The sequence below is a fragment of the Mustela nigripes genome, chromosome 6 (genome assembly GCF_022355385.1).
Source record: "Mustela nigripes isolate SB6536 chromosome 6, MUSNIG.SB6536, whole genome shotgun sequence".
Classification (NCBI taxonomy): domain Eukaryota; kingdom Metazoa; phylum Chordata; class Mammalia; order Carnivora; family Mustelidae; genus Mustela; species Mustela nigripes.
In genome coordinates, this window is record NC_081562.1 from 92,482,908 (window position 1) to 92,504,711 (window position 21,804).

Consider the following 21,804-nt stretch of genomic DNA (forward strand, 5'->3'; position numbering starts at 1 on the left):
CCCCGCCCCCGGCCCCCGCCCCCGGCGCTGCCCACGCCCTCCGCCCGCCCGGCAGCCAGCGCCGCGCCGGGCCTCGCTCCCCGTGCGTCCTGCGGGGGCGGCGGCGCGGAGAGGCGGCAAGCGCAGCCGAGGAGGGGGGGGCAGAGGCACAGACAGAGGCGCGGAGGCTCGGAGAGAGGAGACGTGGAGGGAGGGACGGAGCCCGGACAGCGGCGGACACGGCAGCGCGCGCCAGGCGCCGAGCGCTGGGCACCGAGAGGGGCAGCCCCTGTGGCCTCCGGCCGTCCATGCACAGAGCGCCCTCCCCCACAGCCGAGCAGCCGCCGGGCGGAGGGGACTGCGCCCGCCGGACCCCGCAGCCCAGACCCAAGTTAGTGGGCAGAGGGAAGCGGCGGGGAGTGGAATGGGTGGAGCTGGACTCAGTAAAGGGGTCCGGAGGGCGGAGGTCGAGGAGAGAACGAGGGGAAGCGGGACGGGGGTGGGGGGTGGAGACAGATTGAAAAGGGGGTGCGTCTTTGAATTAGGGGCCCTGGGAGCAGATAGGGAGTGGATGAAGCTGGATATGAAAGAGTAGTACTTAATTTTCCATCCCTCGTTTACTCTGCCGATGTGATCTGGCATGTGAACCCCCTGCAAAGAATGTGGGGGCCCCCAAACGCCAGGGGAAGCCCTGGAGCTCTGGCTGGTAATAGGGCTGGGGGAGGGCTGCTGCGCTGTTTCAGTCTTCCGTTGATACGGAGTACGCGAGCCCCGGGGTCCGGGAGAAGCCGGCGCCTCGGAGCCAGGGGAGAGCATCAGCAGAGCTGTAGAGAAGCTTTAGGCTTCCCTTCTCTTTTCTGTAGCTATATTTACGGCACGCGGAGGGGAGTTTCGGTGTGCAGCCCCTCCCTCAAGAGGCTTTGAGCCGCTCCTCCGCTCCACTTGGAGGTGTGGGTGGAAAATGAGGGAGAGGAGGTAGGTGGGAGCCCCCAGGCGGTTTTCGCCCACTCACGCGGCCGCTGTAGGAGTGTGTGTGGGCGGAACAGGCCCCAGAGCAGAACAATTGAGGCACTCCTCCCTGCTGGCGCCTGAGCTGAAGGGATCGGCCTACCTACCCAGCAGGTGGGGAAGGTCACTGCTGGGAGAGGGGCCAACTTAAGGGGCACTGGGCAGTCGGGAGGAGAGGGGAGGTCCTGCGGAGCAGCTCAGGGGAGCTGAGCAGAGCAGGGGTCCGCCAGGCTTGCTGAGTGAGAAAGGGCCACACCCCTCCCTTGCAGCTGCCTGGGTAGGACGCCACCACGGAGTGAAACTGGCCAGCAGTAGGTCCCAGGCATCAACTGTGGGGAGGACAGGGGTCCTACATGCACCTCAGTGTAGAAAGTCACCTTGAGTAAAGCTGAGACTGCTGGGCATTTAGGGTGGAGGGTGAAGACTGTTCTGGGGGAAAAGGAAGCCCAGCCATCCCAGGGGGTGCTGGCTGGCCTCACTGCTCAGGTCTCCTTGCCCCAGGCCAGAAAAGTAAAAGCTGAGAATGGGGGTGAAGAGCCTTTGATTTTGGCAGACTGGGCTGCCTTTTGGTACTTGTGGCCAGTCTGGGATGGCACTGCTGTGTTTATGTCTCCTGGTAATGCCTAGTTCTGAGTCTGTGCTCAGGCTTGGGTCTTGGGCAGAGAGCACATTAGAGGAGGGGAAGAGAAGCAAGCAGGAAAGAGAGGACAATTGCGAGTGTGGGTTGGTACTCAGCAGGAGGACCCATACTGACTGCCTGCCTTTCTCTCTACTGCACTCCTCTTCAGGCCCAGTGCCCGAGCCATGGCACTGCCTCGGACACTGGGGGAGCTGCAGCTTTACCGGGTCCTGCAGCGCGCCAATCTCCTTTCCTACTATGAAACCTTCATCCAGCAGGGAGGGGATGACGTGCAGCAACTGTGTGAGGCTGGCGAGGAAGAGTTCCTGGAGATCATGGCACTCGTGGGCATGGCCACCAAGCCCCTCCATGTCCGCCGCCTGCAGAAGGCACTGAGAGAATGGGCCACCAATCCAGGGCTCTTCAGTCAGCCAGTGCCTGCTGTGCCTGTCTCCAGTATCCCACTTTTCAAGATCTCTGAGACTGCAGGCACCCGGAAAGGAAGCATGAGCAATGGGCATAGCAGCCCAGGGGAAAAGGCAGGCAGTGCCCGCAGTTTTAGCCCCAAGAGCCCCCTTGAACTTGGAGAAAAGCTGTCACCACTGCCTGGGGGACCTGGGGCTGGAGACCCCCGGATCTGGCCAGGACGGAGCACTCCAGAGTCTGACGTTGGCGCGGGAGGAGAAGAGGAGGCAGGCTCTCCCCCCTTCTCCCCACCTGCAGGGGGAGGAGTCCCGGAGGGGACCGGGGCTGGGGGGCTGGCAGCAGCTGGGGCTGGGGGTGGTCCAGATCGCCTGGAACCAGAGATGGTGCGCATGGTGGTGGAGAGTGTGGAGAGGATCTTCCGGAGCTTCCCAAGGGGGGATGCTGGGGAGGTGACGTCCCTGCTGAAGCTGAACAAGAAGCTGGCGCGGAGCGTGGGGCACATCTTTGAGATGGACGACAGCGACAGCCAGAAGGAGGAGGAGATCCGCAAATACAGCATCATTTACGGCCGTTTTGACTCCAAGCGGCGGGAGGGCAAGCAGCTCAGCCTGCACGAGGTGAGGACCCCATTCTCCTAGGATTGCACTTGGCTCCCAGGCCTCACCCTCCTCACCGTGGAGAACCTTCGCCCTCCCCAACCTGTTTCCTTGCCTCCTGACCAGGACCCCATGCCCCAGTCACCCACACACATACCCACACCCCACACACAGCCCGGTCCCTGCCACTGCAGTGCTTCCCTCCTCAGCTGAGGGCGAAGCAGAGGTACAGGCCAGTGCCGGGCAGTCGCGCTCAGTGCCGCTCGGGACTGCTCTGGCCGAGGGGACTCCAGCCTCCCTCGGCAGCCAGGGATGTTGGCCTTTGTCTTCCACCTCCAGAGAACTCCATAGCATCAGATCCTAAGCAAGCGTCTAATGCACAGGCTTTATGTGTCTGATGGCGAAGGGTGGGAGGAGGTCTGGGCAAGGCAGTGGGGCCTGAGGACTGTGCCCGCTCGGGCGGCCCTCTCCACAGCTGACCATCAACGAAGCTGCTGCACAGTTCTGCATGCGGGACAACACACTTTTACTGCGGAGGGTGGAGCTCTTCTCCCTGTCGCGCCAAGTGGCCCGAGAGAGCACCTACCTGTCCTCGTTGAAGGGCTCCAGGTGAGACTTCCTTCTCCAGGTCCCTCCTAGATTAGAGAATCCTGCCAAGGAGCTGGGTCCTGGGCCAGACTTCCCAGGCAGGGACCTCTAAGCCTGCTTCCTGCCCACGTGCGTGTCCTGCTTCGCGCCAAGCCCACTTGTCTGGGCCTGGGCCCTCCTCCTGTCCATCTCGGGTTTTGTCTGCTCACCCACAACAGCAGTACCAGAGCTAGACACTTCTGCTCAGTCAGCTGCTTTCTGATCTTGAAAGAGCACACGCTCTTCCCCAGATTCTATGTTCTGCCCCACCATGCTGCCCTCCCCAGCTTCACCTTCCTTACTGCTCTCATCTTCGCAGGCTTCACCCGGAAGAACTGGGAGGCCCTCCACTGAAGAAGTTAAAACAGGAGGTAGGTTTCTAGGGTGGACACACGGTGTTAGCGCCCTCCCCCACCCCTCCCTTGTTAGGTCCTCATCTTCCCCTTTGGGGCATCCACAGGTTGGAGAGCAAAGTCACTCGGAACTCCAGCAGCCTCCACCAGGCCCAGAGTCCTATGCACCCCCATACCGGCCTAGCCTGGAGGAGGACAGCGCCAGCCTGTCTGGGGAGAGTCTTGACGGACACTTGCAGGGTGAGTGTCCATCAGAATACTTTTCTTCGAGCTCTGGGCGTGGAGTAGGTGGGAGGAAGGAGCTAGGAGGCCTCTGCCTGGAGCAGGGTTGGGAGGCCTGGCTGGATGGGGGCAAAGGGGCCTGGGCCTATGGGTCTGCTTTGCGTTTGAGGTTGGGGGGGGGCGGGGCGGGGTTCCGTTGACTGTAGTCCCTTACCTGATCCGTGCCCATGCCCACAGCTGTGGGGTCATGCCCAAGGCTGACGCCGCCCCCTGCTGACCTGCCGCTGGCATTGCCAGCCCATGGGCTGTGGAGCCGCCACATCCTGCAGCAGACACTGATGGATGAGGGGCTGCGGCTAGCCCGCCTCGTCTCCCACGACCGCGTGGGGCGCCTCAGCCCCTGTGTGCCTGCGAAGCCGCCTCTCGCAGGTGAGGCAGCAGCAGCGCTGTCCCCAAGCACCCCTGCCACCCAGGCCCCACCCAGCAGTCCTGGCGTCCTGGGGCCAGGTGGGAAGGAGAGGGATGTAGTCACCAGAGAGGGCAGCCTGTAGGGTGCTGGGGCTCCAGCCATCCAGGCCTTGGGCTGAGGAAAGGGGGATCCTACAGGGTTGTTTCCACTAGGAGGATCTGATCCTAATGGAGATCTGTGAAAGGGGCGGTGCAGTGAGCAAGGGGACAGAGGGGGACTAGAGGAACAGGAAGGGAGGGTCACCAAGAAAGGAAGCAGAGACAGAGCTGCCACCAAGGCAGAAGGGTAGGGTAGGCTAGGAGTTGCAGTGGGGTTGCCTAGCTGGGAAGTAGAGAAGCCCAAAGGGGGATGCTTTGTGTGTGTATGGGGGAAGGGAGTAGTCCGCCAGAGGGCCAGAGCGGCTGGGCTGAGAGTGATGCAGCAGACAAAGCCACCAACCCTGGCTTGGTATTTTTAAACTGTGCGTGGGTGGGAAGTGGGGGTGGGGACTGGAAGGGGGGGCTCTTTTTGGGGGAGGAGTTGGGAGGCTGGATTCCTGTGTTCCCCCTGATTTGGCTTCTAAGAAACTGGAGGGGCATGGTAGGGTAGGTGGGGCCTGGGAGGGGGCCAGGGATGAGTGGGGGCGGCAGAGCCTGGGGGGGAGGGGGAGAGGTCAGAGCCAAGCCACCCCCACAGCTCCTGACAGAACCAGAAATTCCAGCAGAACGGAGGCGGAGGCGGGAGAGACAGAGGAGAGAGACACATACAGAGAGAGCGCTACACACAGCCAGAAAGGGGAGGGGGACGCACACACTTGGGTATGGAACACCCCCCATACATACACCTATAAACGTGCAGTGGGCAGGAGGCAGCCTATCAAATCCAGCTCATCTTTGCAGTCTCCCGACTCCTGCCTCCTGTCCAGCCACCTCCTTGCATCATCCACCCTACGGCCTCCTAACTTACTCCTTTTCTCCCTACAGAGTTTGAAGAAGGGCTGCTGGACCGATGCCCCGCCCCAGGACCCCATCCTGCCCTGGTGGAAGGTCGCAGGAGCAGCGTCAAAGTGGAGGCAGAGGCCAGCAGGCAGTGAGGGGTGCACTGGTGTCCTCAGACCCAGGACTCGGGCTTCTGGCTCACATGGACTCTGACATTCTCCGTCCCTGGCATCTAGTCACAACCCTGGATCCTTCAGCTGCCCTTCTCCTGCCTCCCCACCTGCTCCATGGGCATAGAACTATGGGGCTTCAAGCAATAACGAGCAGGGGCCTGGCAAGAGGACACAAGGAGGGTGCGTGGTGCCCCTTCACCCTTGCCTAGAGCAAGGGGGCAAGGACTCTGTCTCCAGGGTGTCTGGGGTTCTCCCCTCCCTTACACAACACACTCCCATTCTCTGTAGCTTGAACCAGTGGTATGAGCAGTTGGATTCAGTTTGGACATGGGGGAAAAGGGGACTTCCCTGGGAAGGTCCAACAGCTAAAAATGGCAATGTTTCCCCCCAGAACTGGGGGCCTGGGAACACTGGACCTACTCCTCCCCTCTGCCCCCCCATTTTTGTGCTTCTAGTTTGTTTCTTTAATTTAACAAGTGCTGCAGTTTGCCCACCTATCCCCATCTTTCCCCCAAGTCCTCAGCAACTTTTTCCCTCCTGCCCTCTTGGGGGGTAGGGGGGAGGGTGAATGTGGGGTCCCCTCGACCGGCCCCCTCAGGAGGCCTGGGTTGGACTCAGGGTCTCCCTCAGCTGGGGGCTGGACTGCAGCACCTGTCTGAGCAGTTAGAGCGTCTTTCTTTTCAGATCGTGTACAGTAGATTATTTATTTTGTTATTTTGGAATAAAATTTATTTTATGGCTTAGGATCGATGACCCCCCCCCCCAAGAGGGAGAAAGGGTGGCACGGGAATGGGGCAGTGGAGGGAAGCTGGCAGTGAATGGGCAAAGAGAAAAGCAGCAGCAGGGAAGGCCCCCTAATTCACTCAGAGGACCTCGTGCCCGGGCCTGGGTCCCAGACTCACCCCTGGCCTTTGGGCAAGATTGGCAGGGTTGAGCCACCAAAGCTAGAGCCTCATACAGATGTCACAGCCACACAGACCCACGGGGGCCACGGTCCTACGAAAGCTGAGTACATCTGGGTTAGCGTGCATCAGAGAAGCTAGCGCATTCGCTGGTGTTTTTTGTGCAGTGTTTCACACTTCCGAACTTGTCACAGAGGCAAGATCAGAAAGATACATGTATTTTTGTGGCCATAACAGTGACTGTGTGTGACATCTGTATATTCACACGTCTCAGGGATGCACACTTTCACACGGCTGCCCATAAAACACAGCCCTTGACCTGCACGGTCTCCTACACATAACCAAAAATCTCCATCTGACTGGCAGGAATGTGGGGCTATTGAAAATTTGTTTTTTAATCTGGGCATAACCCACCTCAGTAACCCAACTGTACAGATTTTCCCACCTCCTCCCACCCAGGGTCTCCTGAACTGCTTCTCCGTCTACCCCAGGGCTGGGACCCAAGCCTATCCCTCAGTTCCCAGCCTCCCGTACAAACGTGTGCACATATCTGCATGTTTCTACGTGTGTGTCCTGGGCTCGGGCTCAAGATGGGCAGAGAAGACCTCTATGCCCTAACCTGTGCTGTTGCCCAGCCCCCTTCCCACTCAGCCCCATCTTCCAGGGAGAGGTGTGTGTGTGTGTGTTTTCTGTGTGTGCAGGCGTGTTGGGCCGTGTCTTACTTTGGAACCTGAATTTCCCTTCCAGCGTTGGAAGGGGGAGGACAGGGGTGTGTGGTAGGAGGAAGGAGTGGATAGGCTCCACCCACTGTGCATTTTCCTGGCAGTCTTTTCCTCCTGACCAGGGAGTAGATGGGGATAGGAGGACACTCTCCCCATCTGCCGCTTGGCAGGAGCGTGGGCAAGTGTCCAGAGCAGGTCCGGCGGGGTAGAAGAGCGGTCTTTCTCGGGGCTTCCGTTCCAGCTGGGATCACCAACTAGGGTTGGCCCTTAGGTCCAGGTGGGACATTGAGATCCCAGACTGCCCATAATGAGAGGGCTGCAAGAGGGGCTGGGTGCCCAAGGCTCCTCCCCCCGATTCCCCTTGCCCCTCCAAGAGAAGCTTGGTGAGGTCCTGTTCAGTAGGAGGCAGCAAGGGTGGGAACATGTCTTCACCAACCCTGTAAGAAGGAAGGGGAGAAACAGTAGGGTAGCTATGGCACCCGCTCCTCCAGCCCTTGCCCAGCCATCACCCCCAGGCTGCCACTCACCAGGTTGCCTGAGGGAACCCTCCCACCGACTGGCTCATGCAGCTGTCTTCAGCCATGGTCACATCTGAGCAGAGCAGGGGCTCAGGAGTGGACACGGCATGCTCCTGAGATGGGCATGGGAGCAGGCCCCTGCCAAGACCAGAAAAGTCAGTAAGATGGGGGTGGGATAAGGATGGGAAGGAATGGGGAGCATGGGATCGGGAGGGGTGCTGTCACTCACTGAGGGTGAGTTTGGTCAAAGGACAGGTTCATCGGGTTCAGGTTGGGGGGCATCTGCAGGTGAGATCTGGAAACAGGAAGGAGGGCACAGTCAGAGAAAGGAAGGCTAGACAAGGGCACCATGTTCCAAAGTCAAGGTCGTTGAATGAGGAAACAATTTCCAGCTCCTTTTCCCAAACACATAGTCTTGGGTAAGCCGTGGGCTCAGCCTTCTCATCTGTAAAATGTGTATGTGTTGGGGATTGGGCTGGGGGAGGAGAGAAGGGCTGAGCTAGCTGATCTCTTTATTTATTTGGGAGGGGGGGAGCAAAGAAATGGGGAGAGAAACAGACTCCCAACAACACAATTGCCAGGGATTTGGAGGGAGGCTTTATCCCCGGGCCCCTAAGATCATGACCCTGAGATCATGACCTGAGCTGAATCCAAGTGTCAGATGCTTAACCGACTCAATCACCCAGGAGCCCTTGAATTAGCTAATTTCTAATGTTTCTCTGGACTCTGGTGGCTCTAAGCCCCCCAGTCTCTACGCTACCTCAACTCCTGGGAGAGGAGATGTTGTACCTTGTCTAAGAGTCAATAAGCACCTGCAGTTATTATAATAAGAGTGTTACTTAGGGAGGAAAAATGTCTAGGCCACTTCAAGGCCAAAACAGATGAATAAATAAAAATCCAGACAGCAGATAAATGACAGTGGCAGGAGAGGTCATCTTAGTTCTTAACATAGTTTTTGCTATGAGCTTTACAGGTATTACTAATTCAATTAACCTTCATAATAATCCCCCGAGGAAGGTATTATTAGTATTATTATCAATACTCCCTATTCTCAGGCACCAGTATGAAGCAACCTGCCCAAAGTCAGTAGGTGGCGGAGCTGAAATTTGAACCTGGCTAAGTCTGGATCTTAACCACTAACCTCTCAATGGAGTAGGCAGAAGAGACAGAGTGTCAGCCTTTTGCCGTCCCTTTCTCACAGCGGAGCCTCTCCTAACAAATGGTAAATGCCCATCCCCCTTACAGGTGGGTATCCATGTCCCTTCCACTTACTCTGGGAAGGTTGTCAATGTGTCTTCCCGGGAGAGGGCTTGGTACGAGGCGATGGAGTGAGAGTGCGGTGGGTACACTTGGGACCTGGGGAAAGAATGCAGACCCCTCTGAGGCCAGCCCTTCTGCTGGACACCCCCACCTCCTGCCCCAAGATGGGAATCCCTCTCCTGGAAAGGGAAATCCCCTCCTTCAGTCCCTAATGCCAGCTCTCCCAGCTGCCCAGGCTTAAACACCTGTCCCCACAGACCACTCCCATTCCTGCCTCTCAAGCTCCTTACACCATGTCTGGGCTGAGCTGCATATTCATGGGGGAATCAGCGGCCATTCCAAGATCGTAAGCTGGCACCATGGTAGGCATTTGGGCCTCCAAGGTAGGAAGTGGCTGGTCCCTGGAGGAGGGAGGGAAGGTCCGTGTGACTGACCAAAGGCTGATGCCACCACTTCTTCCAGCGAGGAGTACCAGGCCCGCCCACCGTTCACAACGCCACACTCACCTTTCCACAGTCATCTTGATGGTAGCTGGGACATAACCCCTGCCGTCCTTACCCATTTGTTCAGCTGTTGTGGGGGAGGAAAGGAGAGCCATGGAGTGCCCCAGCATTGGGGAGGAAGGGATGTGCAAAAGTGGGCATAGCTGATGGGCAAGTAAGAGAAATGGGGCTTTGAAAATGGAGAGAGAGTCAGGGATGACATACACTGTGTAGGAAGGGGGCAACTGGGATGATGGAAGAGATGGGCAAAAGAAGGGTTCAAACTGCGAGCTCCAGCTTACGCTTGTAGTGGCTCCGGAAAGCTTCATCCTTGGGTTTCTTGGGGTAGAGGTTTTTGAGCTGAGCAAGGTCCCGGATTCGATCTCCCAGTGAACGAATGGATAGGTCTTTGGCAGAGAATGGCTGGATGTTCTCTATCTGTGGGGAGCCTACAATAGGAATGAGACCCTGAGTCCCCTCTGTCCAGACATTCTCCCCCTCTCCATCCAGCCCCAACACAGGATCCACTCTCAGTCTACCAAGGTGAGGGGGAGAGGAGTTAGGGTGAGAGTCCTGGGGGAGGGAGACCAACCAGTCTCTGTTCCAACAGAGCTCACAATGAGAAGGTAGACTGCAGAAGGGTGGAGGGAAGTTGGATCTAAGGAAGGACTCCCTGAAGATCAGGCTTGGCATCAAGGAAGGCCAAGACATTTCCTTCCCAGAAGAAACCCCAGAGGGCACAGGCACAGAAACAGAGAACTGGCTGGGGTGACCTCACCATCCTGGCCCCGGATGACATGGGCAATGGTGATGCCCCCAATCTCTGAGTCGCTGAAGCGAAGGAGGAATGTTCCATCAGGCTCGTTGAGAAGAAGGCTAGTGACGTACTGTTTGCTGATGAAGCCAATGATCAACCTGGCCAGGATGAAGGAGAGGATGGGGTTGGGGCACTGGCTGTGGAGAAGGAGCTAGGGGTACAAGTGCTCAGGCCACTGGGGCAAGGACTCACCGATCTGACCAGTAGCTCCGGAGACAGCGCTTGGTGAGGTCCAGGACACCGTCGAACCACTGCCAAAAGGTGAAGCCACGACCCAGCAGGATCTCCTGGGGAATAAGGAAGAACTAGTGTGAACACAGGAGGGCCAGAGCTAGGGCCTGGTTAGGACAGGCCCTAGCTTTGTGTGTGAGTGCCCACACAACAGAGTCACAGGGCTGAAGGACAAAACAGAATCTGTCTCATCAAGGACAATGGCCAGCCCTCACACTGACCAGGTGCCAGGCAGTATTGCACGTCCTTTCCATAAATTCACTTACCGGATCTTTACAAGCCTCTAAGTATCCCATTTACAGATGAAGAAGTCAAAGCCCAGAAAGGTCAAGTAACTTGCCCAGGTCTACACAGCTGGTGAGAGGCAGAGCTGGGATGTAGCCCAGGAAGTCCAGACCAGAGTCCTTCCTAACAACTGCGCTCCACCGATCCTTGATTAGAACAAGGGCAGCGGAGTCCAGACAATGCAGATTGCCAGGTGCGAGTGTCCTGTTCCCTCTGCTAACACATCCTTCCGTCATGTAGACTTCTCTTTCTTTTTTGCTAAGAGAACAGTACATGACTGCATTTACCCAGCTGGTTCTCAACCAAGACATCCAGACCTTTTCCCCCATTCTTGTAACAGGTCCAGTTCTGAGCCACCTCCCCTTGAGGGCAGTTAAAAATACGGTGGCTAAGAACGAGAAATAGGGGATTATATCCCACCCTCCTCACCTGCTGGAGAAACGACTTAACCCCTCTGAGCATCACGTTCCTCACCTGTAAAATTCGGATAATAGCAACTACCTCAAAGGGATGCTGGGAGGGGTAAGTAGATGACGTACCCAATGTGCTAAACACAGTTTCTGCCACATAGTAAGGTGTCAGGGCAAGGTTGCTGGTATCACTGTGTGTGTCCCTGGGGGATTTCATCCTGGTTTTTGAAATAGGAACTATTTTCCCAATGGGTCAAAGTCATTTTGAATCAGAGCTGTGTTTACACACAATCTGGATGAGTCATGCGAGTCACTGGTAGAGAGGGAGGACAGAGGGCCCCCAGTCCAAAACATGAGGGACGCTGGGGAATCCTTCCTCTGGGCTTACCCGCCCGACTGAAGGGTTTTCCTGCCTGGGCGGTGACAGAGGCTTCCCTGATCCCCATGATGGGGCACCACAAAGACCCCAGAGGTCAGTCTCTGGACAGAGGTTGGGAAGGTCCTGAGTGCCTCATGGATGAAGAGCTTAGGGGTGGGAAGTCCAAAAAGTAGGGGAATGACCTTATTGAACTGTGACCAGGACACAGAACGGTGCTGGAAGGCCTCCATGCTGAGGCTGTTATCATTGAAGATCTTCTGGGCTAGGAAGAGGAAGTGCTCTGGGAGTAGCCCCCGATTGGTCCCCACTTCAGCCATGAACTTGAGGTTGAGAGTTTCACACATCTTCTCCCAGGGCACGCGCTCAGCCACCACAAAGGGGACACGGTCCTGGGGTGAAGTGGAAGAATAGGACACTTCAGACTATCATTCTCCTTCTTCCTCAGGAGGGGCCTTCCTCCCTCCCACCTCCCCAGCGCTGCCCTTCCCAGCCATTATCCCCCTGAGCTCGCTCACAAAGATGGCTCTTTTCCGAAAATAGTTTAGGGTGCTACGACATGGTAGCTGTTAAGACCAGCACGAAAAGAGGTCAGAAGTATAAAAGCGTGAAGTTAGAGAGTTTGATGAAAGGAGTTATGGCCACTCCCATTTGAACATGTCTGCTCCCTGCCTCCCCCAACATGACTGCCCATGTTGCTTGCCCCTGTTCCTCCCCTCTCTCCCTCCATGGCCACTCCAGGTCTTTCCTCACCATCTCAGAGAAGGCATTGTCCCACAAGATGGTGGCTTTGGCATTGTTGTCCTGGTTGCCGTGGACAATGACCACTAGCGGCAGAGACAGAGCCTGATAGGGGCGAGAAGAGGGGGATCTTCTTACTGGAGCAAGGGGCTTCCTCAGGGGTTTGGCTCTGAGAATGCAGGGACACTCTAGGAGTCACACAACATAGTCCAATGTTCCTGGTGTGTTATCCAATGTTTTCTGAAGCTCCATTAAGGCCTAACTGTAGACAAGTGGTTATGAGTCAGTGTTTTAGAGCCAGACCTCTGGGTTTCCAATGCCAGCTCCAGCACTTCATAGCTGTGTGACCTGGGTAAATTCCTCAGTCTCTCTGTATCTTAGTGGACTCATCTGTGAAATGGGGCTAATGATAGTACTTATCTCTGTGTGTGTGTATGTGTGACTTAAAACAGTGCCCTGGTCTACACGAAATGTATAATAAAAGCTAGTCGCCACCACACGATTCCCAGGTAGGCACACTCTTGCGCCTCCCGCTCTCGCCCTGATCCCAATGCACACGGATCCCAGAGGCACGGGCTACGGAGCCATCATGAGGAGTGAGGAGCCAGGGCCCCAGCATGTAGCATGGTGGGGAGCCGGTGCCCTAGACTGGGCAGCCTGAGGCTCAGTTCACCTGGAGCTGGATGGGGAGTTTGTTGGGGCCAATTGTGAAGCTGGTGGAGAAGAGCACCGCACACTTCTCCTCGGTGACGGACTCAGTGCCCTTCCGCTCACAGCGCTTGATTTTCTTCAGAAGCTGCAGGAGTGGGAGGGGGAGCAGGGGTGAGGCTTCCCAACACCCTCTCCAAGGACAGTCCCTCAGTCTGAAGACCCCCCCACCCCCACTCTTCCCAATGGCTCCCCAAAGCCCTCACCAGGTTCTTGAACAGGGCAGAACAGCAGTTGCCAGGAATGCTGTTCTCCAGGGCCACGGTGTTGTTGATGATTTCCCCAGTGCTTTCTCTGCCAGGGGAGGTTGGACACTGAGTGGGTGCATCCCAGCAGGGCCAGGGGTAGGGAGAAGCTTGAGTCCAGGGGTGGATAGCAAGGGCGACCGGCCCCAAATCTCCATCTCCCTGCTTGGATTCTCAAGGAGGTCCCTATCTTGGCCAAATCACAATTCTCCATCCCGTTCCAGCCCTGATATGTCCCCTCCCTTCCTCTGCCGTGACCATTCAGGGTCCACACACCTCACAGCCCTCCCTCCTCACCACCCTGCTCTTTTGGGGTGCCAGTCGCCCAGGCTCCCCTGGCCTCCACCAGCCCAGCAGGCCTTCACCAGCCCTGGCTTACGCTCCAGTCCCAGGCCCCTGGGGCATGCTCAGCTCCCTGGCTTGCTTCTCAGTCACCATGTCAGCCCTGACCAGCGGAGGCTTGGCTGGGGCCCCCAGGAACCGTAGGCCCAGTAAGAATCGAACCCCAGCCTGGAACTTGGTCTGAGTCTTCAGAACCTGAGGGGGCTGCTTCTCCACCAGGAAGGAGCTGAGAGGAGTGAAGACACAGGGGAGTTTAGTGGCTGGGTCCCTTCTGGCACCCTTCCCACTGCTCTAAGCCTCTTCCTTCCTCAGGATCTGCTCTAGGCCGGGTTGAGGGCTCAGGGGGCATACCTAGTAACAAGGGTTCGCAGGACTTCATCCAACCGGCTGATCAGCACTGCCCGGGCCTTGGGCTCCAGCTCCCCACCAGCTGCCCCCACTTCCTGCTGCAGCTGGGAATAAATGTCCACCAGGCTCTCACACCTGGGGCCAGGACAGTGGTCAGGGGACACACAATTCGGGCGGCCCAAACTCCCTACCCCTAGACCCAGAACGAAAGCAGGAGAGTGTGTATGGCTGCAAGATGCCTGGGGTGAAGGGGCTGTGGGACCTGCCTTGACTCTGGGTGTGAGGCTCCTTCTCTGCGCCTGGACCCCTGTGGAAACCCGGCTGCCTCTTCCCCAGGACTCTGATGCCCACGTCAGCTGCCAACACGCATGGCACTTTGGCGCAAATTGAAAGGAGCCTCCGCCCAACAGACCAAATAGGAAAAGACTGCCCAATCCGCTGGGCAAGGGGCTCGAAGAGAAAAGCACGGGCCAAGGGAGGCCTGGGTGGCTCAGTTGGTTAAGCATCTGCCTTCAGCTCAGGTCATGATCCCAGGGTCCTGGGATTGAGTCCCACATGGGGCTCCTTGCTCAGCATGGAGCCTGCTTCTCCCTCTGCCTGCTGCTCCCCTTGCTTGTGTGCACTCCCTCTTTCTGTCTTGACAAATAAATAAATAAGATCTTTTTAAAAAGAAAGAAAGAAAGGAAGGAAGGAAGGAAGGAAGGAAGGAAGGAAGGAAGGAAGAAGGGAAGAAAGAAAGGAAGAGAAAGACAAGAATGGGCCACATGAACTCCCGCTCCTACCCCCCTCGGTGGGGCATGCTCAGACAGGACAGGATGGGACCTGACAACAGCGCAAGTGCGCAGCCCTGCTGGAATTGGCCTGCTGGGTCTCTTTCTCACACCTGTGTCACAGAGAGACACCTCGGTCTCTCACCTGTCCTCCAGCCAGGACAGCAGACACCCATCCCTGGCCCTCCCTCAGTCCCATCAGTCTTGCCCCGACCTCTCCTGCAATGGTGCCAAGCTCTCTTCAAAGGGTGCGCCGTTCCCTGCCAGCTGCTGCTGCCGTTTCCAAATCTGGATCCTCTTCAGCACCAGGGCCTGGGCAGCTTCCAGCTCCCCAACAGTCTCCTGCAGCAACGTGGCCAGGGCCTGCAGGCAGGGTCGGCCTGAGCAGGGGCCAGCCTGGCTCCTCCTCCAGCGCCAGAGGACAGGCCACTCTCTCTTTCCCCTCTCAGTCCTGCCCCTTCTCCGCCACAGTGTGTATCCCTCTGAGGCCTAATCTCCATCCCTCCACAGAGCTGAGATCCCTTCCGGACTGTACTTTTGAGTCCAAACTCCACCTCCCAATCCATCAATTACCTCACTTGGCCCCTTCCCGTTGGCAGGAGCATCTAACAAGTTGTGCAGAGACACTGAGGGTGAGGGCAGAAATAAGGGGTACACATAAATCTGAGGTTCGGTCAAGGGTGAGGTCCAAGAGGGTGTCACTCCCACCCACTCCCCAGAACCCTCTCGGAGTGCCGGACCCACGCTCCCACCTTGGCCAGCCTCAGCCCCCGGCTGCAGGGCCTCTCGGAGAAGGCGAGTTTCCCCCACCCGGTGCTGCAGCCTTTGCAGCGCTGTGGTAAACTTCAGTTCCTCCTGCTTCCAGTGGAAGGGCATTGGCAGGTGGCGAAACTGCACAGGAGGGACAGACACCAAGAGGTGAGATACTCCGTTCATCCCTCTACACTAGGCCTCTGCTTCCTAAAGGGCTGCCTGCCGCCATGCTCTGCCGAAAGGAAACAAATCACTTCCCTTGTCTGGCTCCTTTTCCGCTTTGAAGGTTCTCCCTGACCTTTTGGAATCTCCCAGGGATAAAAATCTCTCTCTTGACAGAAACAGTTTCTTACCCCTTGCTCTCTCCTCGCCAGGCCTCACTACCCTCAGTCCCTCATTTTGAAGCTTCCCTGAGCTTGGCTTGGGGAGCACTCTGACCCCTGGAACCTCCTGGGCCTAAAACATTGAGCCTCTCCTGAAGTTCAAATCCCTTCCAGTTTCTCATGGCTCAAGCTAACATCCCAGGGAGTTGACGTGGGGTGGGAGGTGGGGTATTAACAATACCTGTTCCATAACAGCTTTTTTCTCCCCTTGAAGGATTTGTCTAAAAGTGGCCACCAGCTTCAGGGGATCCCTTTGATATATGCTCTAGAGAAATGAAGAGTGGCGGACTGGGTTAGCCTGGCTCTCACCCATGTTATTCTCCCCCTCCAATCCACGCCACACACACCCCCGCCCCATTCCTAAGCACACCGAAAGGCAGCGCAACTGTGGACTCCAGAAGTTTTCATGCATTTGCATGCTTTTAAAACCTCATTTGCATGCTAACTAACAGCTAACTACAGGAACACCAATTTGCTCTGGCATCCAATTTCTTCAGGTGTTCCAGGTCTCATCCCAGCTCCACTCCAGCCCCACTCCAGCCTCATCCCCTCCCCTCCCTGTCCCTACCTCCAGGGTGCTGATGTGTTGCAAGATGGCGCTCCCCTCCCCCTGCTTTCCAGCGGAAGTCTGAAGGCGCTGGACAGTGGCAGAAAGGAGGGCACTAGCCATGTTGCAGCAGAAGGTGTCTGAGCCGACCAGGAACTCCCTGTGGGAAGATCAAAATGAGGTGGCCTTGGGTCAGGGTTTCTTCAGCTCTACTGATCTTCCGCCCTTCAACAAACAGCTCAACAGCTCCTTCCCAGTCCTAGTCTCCATCCATGCCCTGTACAGCCTCATCCATGTGCCCTTTGTTCCCCAATTTTCCAGCTGCTATGGGATGTCTCCTTGCCCCAGTCCTGACCTTCTTCCTCTTTGACTGGGGCTCCTCAGGGTGTGGGGGACCCCATGTGTCAATGTGCATAATCTGGTCCCCGCTAAATCTTGGCCACCACACAGGGAATAATGCATCCCGAGTCCCGACATGGGACAGAGCAATCTAAGGAGAGGGAAGGTGGGAGAGGGAAGACCTGGAGGAGACCAGCAGCACAGGGCAGCTAGGACTTACCAGGGCTGGTTCTCCAGCCAGTCACTCAGGAGATGCCGCAGGTGTTGGGGAAAGTCGACATAGAGCCGCTGCAGTTTTTCCGGAGGCATCTTGGAGACCAGACCCCACAGAGACATGATCTGGGGTTTGGAGGGTGCCTTCTGGAAAGGAACAAGGCCACTCTGAGAGGCACCCAAGAAAGTTGGCTTACGTTCCGGGGGCAGCCAGCAACCTCCTACAGATCCCAGATCCCAGAGACCATCCCCATCACAACTCACAGCCTGACACCTCAAACGGGGGACATCATTGGTCAATGCCCTAAACAAGGTAATCCCTCCAGTTGTAAACAAAGGGATGATGGGGTAGGAAGAGCTGAATTGCAGCCAGAGGGCTGGAAGGACAGGACAGGTGGGCAGAGTACAGAAAGCTCTCTGAGAGAAGGCAGAGGACTTGGATTGCAGCTCTGAGCTGGCTCTGGTTCTGTGGGCAAGGAACCTCCCCACTGTGAGGCTTGATCTTCTCATCTCATAAAATATGAGACTTGGATACATGCAGAACTTTCCAAAAATTTCTAAAGTAGTAGACAATTTTAGTGTTTAATCTGTGGAATCCCAGTTATATAAAAGGTATAACACTAGAGTTTCTCTGTTGAAAGCAAGTGTGGTAGGCCCCAAATCCTACGGCTTCTACTTCCCTCTCCCTACCTCCTGACCGCAAAGATGTCACTAAGGACACCTCTCAAAATCCTGGGGCTCCATGAGATAATTTGAAAACGACCAGGCTGGACGATGACGAAGAGAACGGGAAAGCATTCACAGCTACCACTTATTGAGAATTTACTATGTTTGAGGCAGTACATGAAGCTCATTATCTCAGAGCTTTGCAGTGATTTTTAAAATATGGAACTATGCCCTTTCATAGATGAAGAAACTGAGTCTAACGGAGGTTCTCTAGCTTGCCAAGGCCACTGAGCCAGTGAGTTCAGAAATCAGGATCTGATTCCAAGAGGTAAGTGACATCGTTCTGTGAGGGCCCCTTCCACATCCAGACCCCAACATCCTAAGAGGTGGGGCTGTGGGAGGAGAGCTGACGAAGGGAGGCAGAGATGGAGGAAAGGGTGAAGCAGAGAGAACTTGGAAAGAAGGTGGGAGAGATTGGAGAAAAAGTAGTGTTAGCAAGCCTGGAGTGAAGAGCCTAGAAGCTGGGAAGAGGAAGCTAGAGGCTGGGCTAGAGGCCAAGGGCAGAGGAGAAAAGGAGAGAGGAAAGGAGGAGATGGAAGGAGTAGGGGAGAGGGTTGCATCCCCATTTCTGGGTGGGCTGCAGGGTGGGGAGGGTCAACCAGTGTTTTCCCAGGGGTCTCTCAGAGCCTGTGTCCCATAGTGCCCCTCTCCTAGAGATGAGAGAATGGAGAGGATGGCGGTGGATATTCCCTGAGTCTCCCCCAACCCAGTAACCGCAAGCCCTCTTGCTGGGCTTTTGGCTATTCCTCTCTCCCAAGACTTCCAAAGGGATAGAAAAGAGAGGGACCCCTTCTCTGGAGATTCTTGGTTCCAAGCCTTCTTGCTCCCCCCACCCACCAGCTTCTATACCCTCTAGCTCTTTTCTCTGAAAGGCAGAATCCTCCCGCCTGCTCAGGATCTCCCAACAGGCCTTTCTCTACCACCTCCCACCCTGGAGTGGGGCACCTATTGGTCTATGTTTCAAATTCAAGAGAGGACTCCATTCCTCTCTTCTCTCTTCCTCTCTTGTTTCTCATGGTGCTCAGACCTTTGACCCTCTATCCCTACCCAAGTGGAGACAGGTAATCCTTAAGCAGAAGGCAGCCCCCCCACTTGCTCCCTTGTCGAGCGACCAGCCTCCCGGCAAGGCCCAGGCTTCAAATCTCCTCCCCTAATCCATCCCCAAACCTCAGAGGGCCACCCTATAACGAAGCTGAGCCCAGGGGCTTGCACAGACTGTGGACTGCCCGCACCTTAAGCTTTAAGCCCCCCAGAAGACCGGCGGGGAGGAGGAGCCACGGCGCGGGGGGGGCGGGGCCAGCGTTCCCCAGCACTTTCCAACCTGGAAGGCAAGCCCGGACGTCCACCAGGCTCCGCAGCCTGCTTCCTGGCCTAAATCCGATCACCTCTGTCCCTGCATTCGCGAGCCCTCTGACCGCGGAACCACAGGATCAAAAGTCAAAAGAGCTTCTCTGAGTTGCCCAATATGTGTATGTGGCAGTGGGGGCGGGAAGGTGGAGCCAGTTCAGCACGAGGAGGGTTAACCCTGCGCCGCCACCGGGAAATCTCGGCGTCTACAGCAGCCAAGCGTGGAGCACTTTTGAGGGGGAAATTCCCCCTTCTCCGGGGCACCATGAGGTCTACATCTGGGGCTCGCTCATCCCCCCAAGCCACACCCTTGAACGACAGCATTTATGGGGGGACAGGATAGGGGCTTGTCAAGGACCCACCTCCCTCGGGCATCAACCTTCTAGGGAGGGGCACCGCCTCCCCTCCCCCCCCCCCCTCCAGGGCAGAGGGGCACCTCCTTGCTCTCCTTTCCGTGCCTTTACTTGCCCCTGGAGGTGCGGGGGCGGGGGTGTGGAAAAAGTGACCCACGCGGGGAGGTAGGAGTGCCGGGCCTTGCCCAGACCAGATTCCTCTGAGAATTCAAAAGTGCCCAAACCCAGGACCACCAGCTCCCAACACCAAATGAAACAATTTCCCGGGAACCATACACTCCGCCCAGGATAGGGTCCCGAGAGTACCCCTGCTAATCCACACCCCCCTACACACACTTAAAGTCAGCACTTCCCCCTCCCCCTCCTCGGAGGCATCCCCTCACCTTGGCAACCCCTCCGCTGTCTTCTCCCTCTCTCAGCGGGCACTGCCAGGCCCCATGAGTCCGTAGCTCTATCCAGCGAGTTCAGGCCTGGCCCTGCGGGCACTCCCCCTCTCCCACCACCACCACCACCACCAAAAACAACACACACACACACACACACACACACACACACACACACACACAACCTCTCCCGTCTTTCCTCCTCAGTGTAAGCACTGGCTGCCCCAGCCCGCTGTTTCCGGCTTCTCCGTCTAACCAGGTCCCTCCCTGGAGCTCTGACGACACAGAGAAGAGAAAGTGGGCTGGAGGAGGAAGAGGAAGAAAGTAGGGTGAGCGTGTGTGCCTCCTGTGCCCAGTGGGGGATCATGGGTTCCAAGGAGCAAGGACTGGGGCTCCCGACCCTGGGGCCAGACTGGAGGGGAGCCTGACCCCCACTTACTGTGTCCCCTCAAAAGCGATCAACTTTTCTCCAGAAAGTCACCTAAAACCAAGCGGAGACCTGTGGCTCCAAACTGCCTCTCCCATACTCAGAATTTTGCTGGGGCCTGTGATTTGGGCACAGGAAGAACTGGGCACCCCCACCCCCCACGCCGGGACCTCTGAAAAAGCTAAATCCCTCTGGGCTCTGTGCTCCCTCCAGTGGAGGACCCTGAAAGCAGCCAGGGAGCTCCAGGCTGTCTGGAACTCCTAGATCCTCCTCCCTTCTTGGCACGGGAGACTTAAAGGTTGCATGACCACTGATGGGAGGGAGTGGGGGAGGGGACCCCAGAGCTCAGAATTCTGGAAGACTCCAGAAGGACTCTCTTGTACTGAAAACCATCTCGGCCCCCTCCTTACAGAGCACTACTCTTCAGACACTTGTGGGAGCCAGCACAACCTGGAGTTGCTGCCTGCAGATTCCCAAGGGACAAGTTTGACTAGGAATCTGCTGTGCGGCCTTGGCCAAGTTCCTGTTTCTGTGGTAAACACGGAGACACACCCAGAAACAAACACATACATGTGCAACTTCCCTGGCCATCAGACCACGCACACACACACACACACACACACGCTTACACATGTGCGGGCAGGCTCACAGTCATGTCAGCCCTCAGAGCCACAAGCAGTCACAATGAGACACAAACTCCAAAACACTAGGCTTGCTCAGCTTCTGAGTCATCGTTGTAACTAGTGGATGGTTTTTGCAGCTTTTGCTGGCAGAGGAGCTGAAGGAGGACAAGCGGCCTAGAGAGGCCCCAACATCCCCAAACCTGGGAGACAAGGTATATAAAATGGGTGGTCTCCAGGGGGTGGTGGAGGTGGGAGGAAGTTTCTACTCCCTTCTTCTCTCTCCCAGCAGGGCGGGCTGAGGGGCCAAAGCCATGCCTATGCTGCCCCCTAGTGCTTGAACTGATTTCTAGAACCCAGCTCCTTCCCCGCCCTCCCCATGTGGCGGGGATGTGTTTGCGTGAGTGCATGTGTGCATGGGGTCCCCAGCCAGGCAGCAGAGGATAGCAGCTAAGAACTGGGATTCTAGAGACAGGCTGCTTGGGTTCCAATCCTGCCAGTGCTGCTAACTGAACAACTCTGAGAGAGTTACTCTTTGAGTTTCAGTTTTGCCATCTGTAAAATGGAGCAAGTAAGTCTTCACTCATAAGGTTGTGGGAGAGAGATACGGTAATATTATGTATAGGCTTAGAACAATGCCTGGCACACAGTAAATGTTAGGCATTATTTTTACAGGCTGGACTAAGGCAGGTAGGAGGAAGGCAGAAGGACTTCCATCCCATATTGGGGACCCCTGATGTGGGGGTAAAAATAGTGCCACAAAGATGAGATATCGGAGGTAAGTGTGTTTATGGGTTTGCCGGGTCTGGAAGGCAGTGGAGTGGAGAGGCTGTCGTCAAAGTGTGGAGATGACAGGTAGGGAACCTAGTCCATGGGTTTGTATGACCAGCAGTGCTGGGATGGCAGTGTATGCACACAAGTGCTCAAGACACATGTTCTCAGGGGTGCACCTTGCCTGCAGACTTCCACAGAGAGTAGCTAAATTAGTGAGGGTCTCAGAGCCCTAAGTTTCCCCGAATGTTGGCAAGAGAAGGAGAGGATTGAATGTAGTCTCTAACTTTAGCTCCTTTGCAGGGTAGAAAGATGAGGACCAAGGGCTGGTTGGAAAACAATATTTATTGTCATCCTCTCTAACTGATTGCACCAATGGGGACACTGTGGTGTCAT

The 21,804-nt window shown here is 56.5% G+C and overlaps 2 protein-coding genes across 4 annotated transcripts; one reads left to right on the top strand and one right to left on the bottom strand.

The window, feature by feature from the left end:
* The first annotated feature begins 47 nt into the window (after window positions 1-47).
* NAB2 (NGFI-A binding protein 2) lies at window positions 48-6,135 on the top strand. Of its 2 annotated transcripts, XM_059403487.1 has the most exons (7): window positions 48-370; window positions 1,776-2,649; window positions 3,104-3,237; window positions 3,575-3,626; window positions 3,716-3,848; window positions 4,068-4,259; window positions 5,262-6,135. In XM_059403487.1, exons 1-7 carry the CDS (start codon window positions 288-290, stop codon window positions 5,369-5,371), a joined length of 1,578 nt encoding a protein of 525 aa, XP_059259470.1. In that variant the 5' UTR covers window positions 48-287; the 3' UTR covers window positions 5,372-6,135. The 2 variants fall into 2 exon arrangements, with proteins under 2 accessions (XP_059259470.1, XP_059259471.1); XM_059403488.1 differs by lacking the exon at window positions 4,068-4,259.
* On the bottom strand, window positions 6,075-19,862 carry STAT6 (signal transducer and activator of transcription 6). 2 transcript variants are annotated; one of them, XM_059403485.1, is made up of 22 exons: window positions 19,591-19,862; window positions 16,789-16,928; window positions 16,251-16,389; window positions 15,864-15,947; window positions 15,299-15,437; window positions 15,120-15,172; window positions 14,761-14,909; window positions 13,780-13,911; window positions 13,466-13,654; window positions 13,048-13,135; window positions 12,807-12,929; window positions 12,146-12,238; window positions 11,578-11,784; window positions 10,283-10,377; window positions 10,052-10,188; window positions 9,576-9,722; window positions 9,298-9,361; window positions 9,082-9,192; window positions 8,804-8,887; window positions 7,761-7,826; window positions 7,541-7,669; window positions 6,075-7,450 (listed from the first exon to the last, which is right to left on the bottom strand). In XM_059403485.1, exons 2-22 carry the CDS (start codon window positions 16,902-16,904, stop codon window positions 7,261-7,263), a joined length of 2,535 nt encoding a protein of 844 aa, XP_059259468.1. In that variant the 5' UTR covers window positions 16,905-16,928; window positions 19,591-19,862; the 3' UTR covers window positions 6,075-7,260. The 2 variants fall into 2 exon arrangements, with proteins under 2 accessions (XP_059259468.1, XP_059259469.1); XM_059403486.1 differs by lacking the exon at window positions 19,591-19,862 and adding an exon at window positions 18,829-18,902.
* Between the last annotated feature and the right edge of the window lie 1,942 nt (window positions 19,863-21,804).

Excerpts from the sequence above, each read along its gene's own strand:
- NAB2 (XM_059403487.1), top strand. The coding sequence starts at position 288 with ATGCACAGAGCGCCCTCCCCCACAGCCGAGCAGCCGCCGGGCGGAGGG. Across the intron at positions 371-1,775 it reads ACCCCGCAGCCCAGACCCAA|GCCCAGTGCCCGAGCCATGG; the intron begins GTTAGTGGGCAG and ends ACTCCTCTTCAG. Across the intron at positions 3,627-3,715 it reads TGAAGAAGTTAAAACAGGAG|GTTGGAGAGCAAAGTCACTC; the intron begins GTAGGTTTCTAG and ends GGGCATCCACAG.
- STAT6 (XM_059403485.1), bottom strand. The coding sequence starts at position 16,904 with ATGTCTCTGTGGGGTCTGGTCTCCAAGATGCCTCCGGAAAAACTGCAG. Across the intron at positions 12,239-12,806 it reads AACTCCCCATCCAGCTCCAG|GCTCTGTCTCTGCCGCTAGT; the intron begins GTGAACTGAGCC and ends CGCCCCTATCAG. Across the intron at positions 8,888-9,081 it reads CAGCTCAGCCCAGACATGGT|GTCCCAAGTGTACCCACCGC; the intron begins GTAAGGAGCTTG and ends TTCTTTCCCCAG.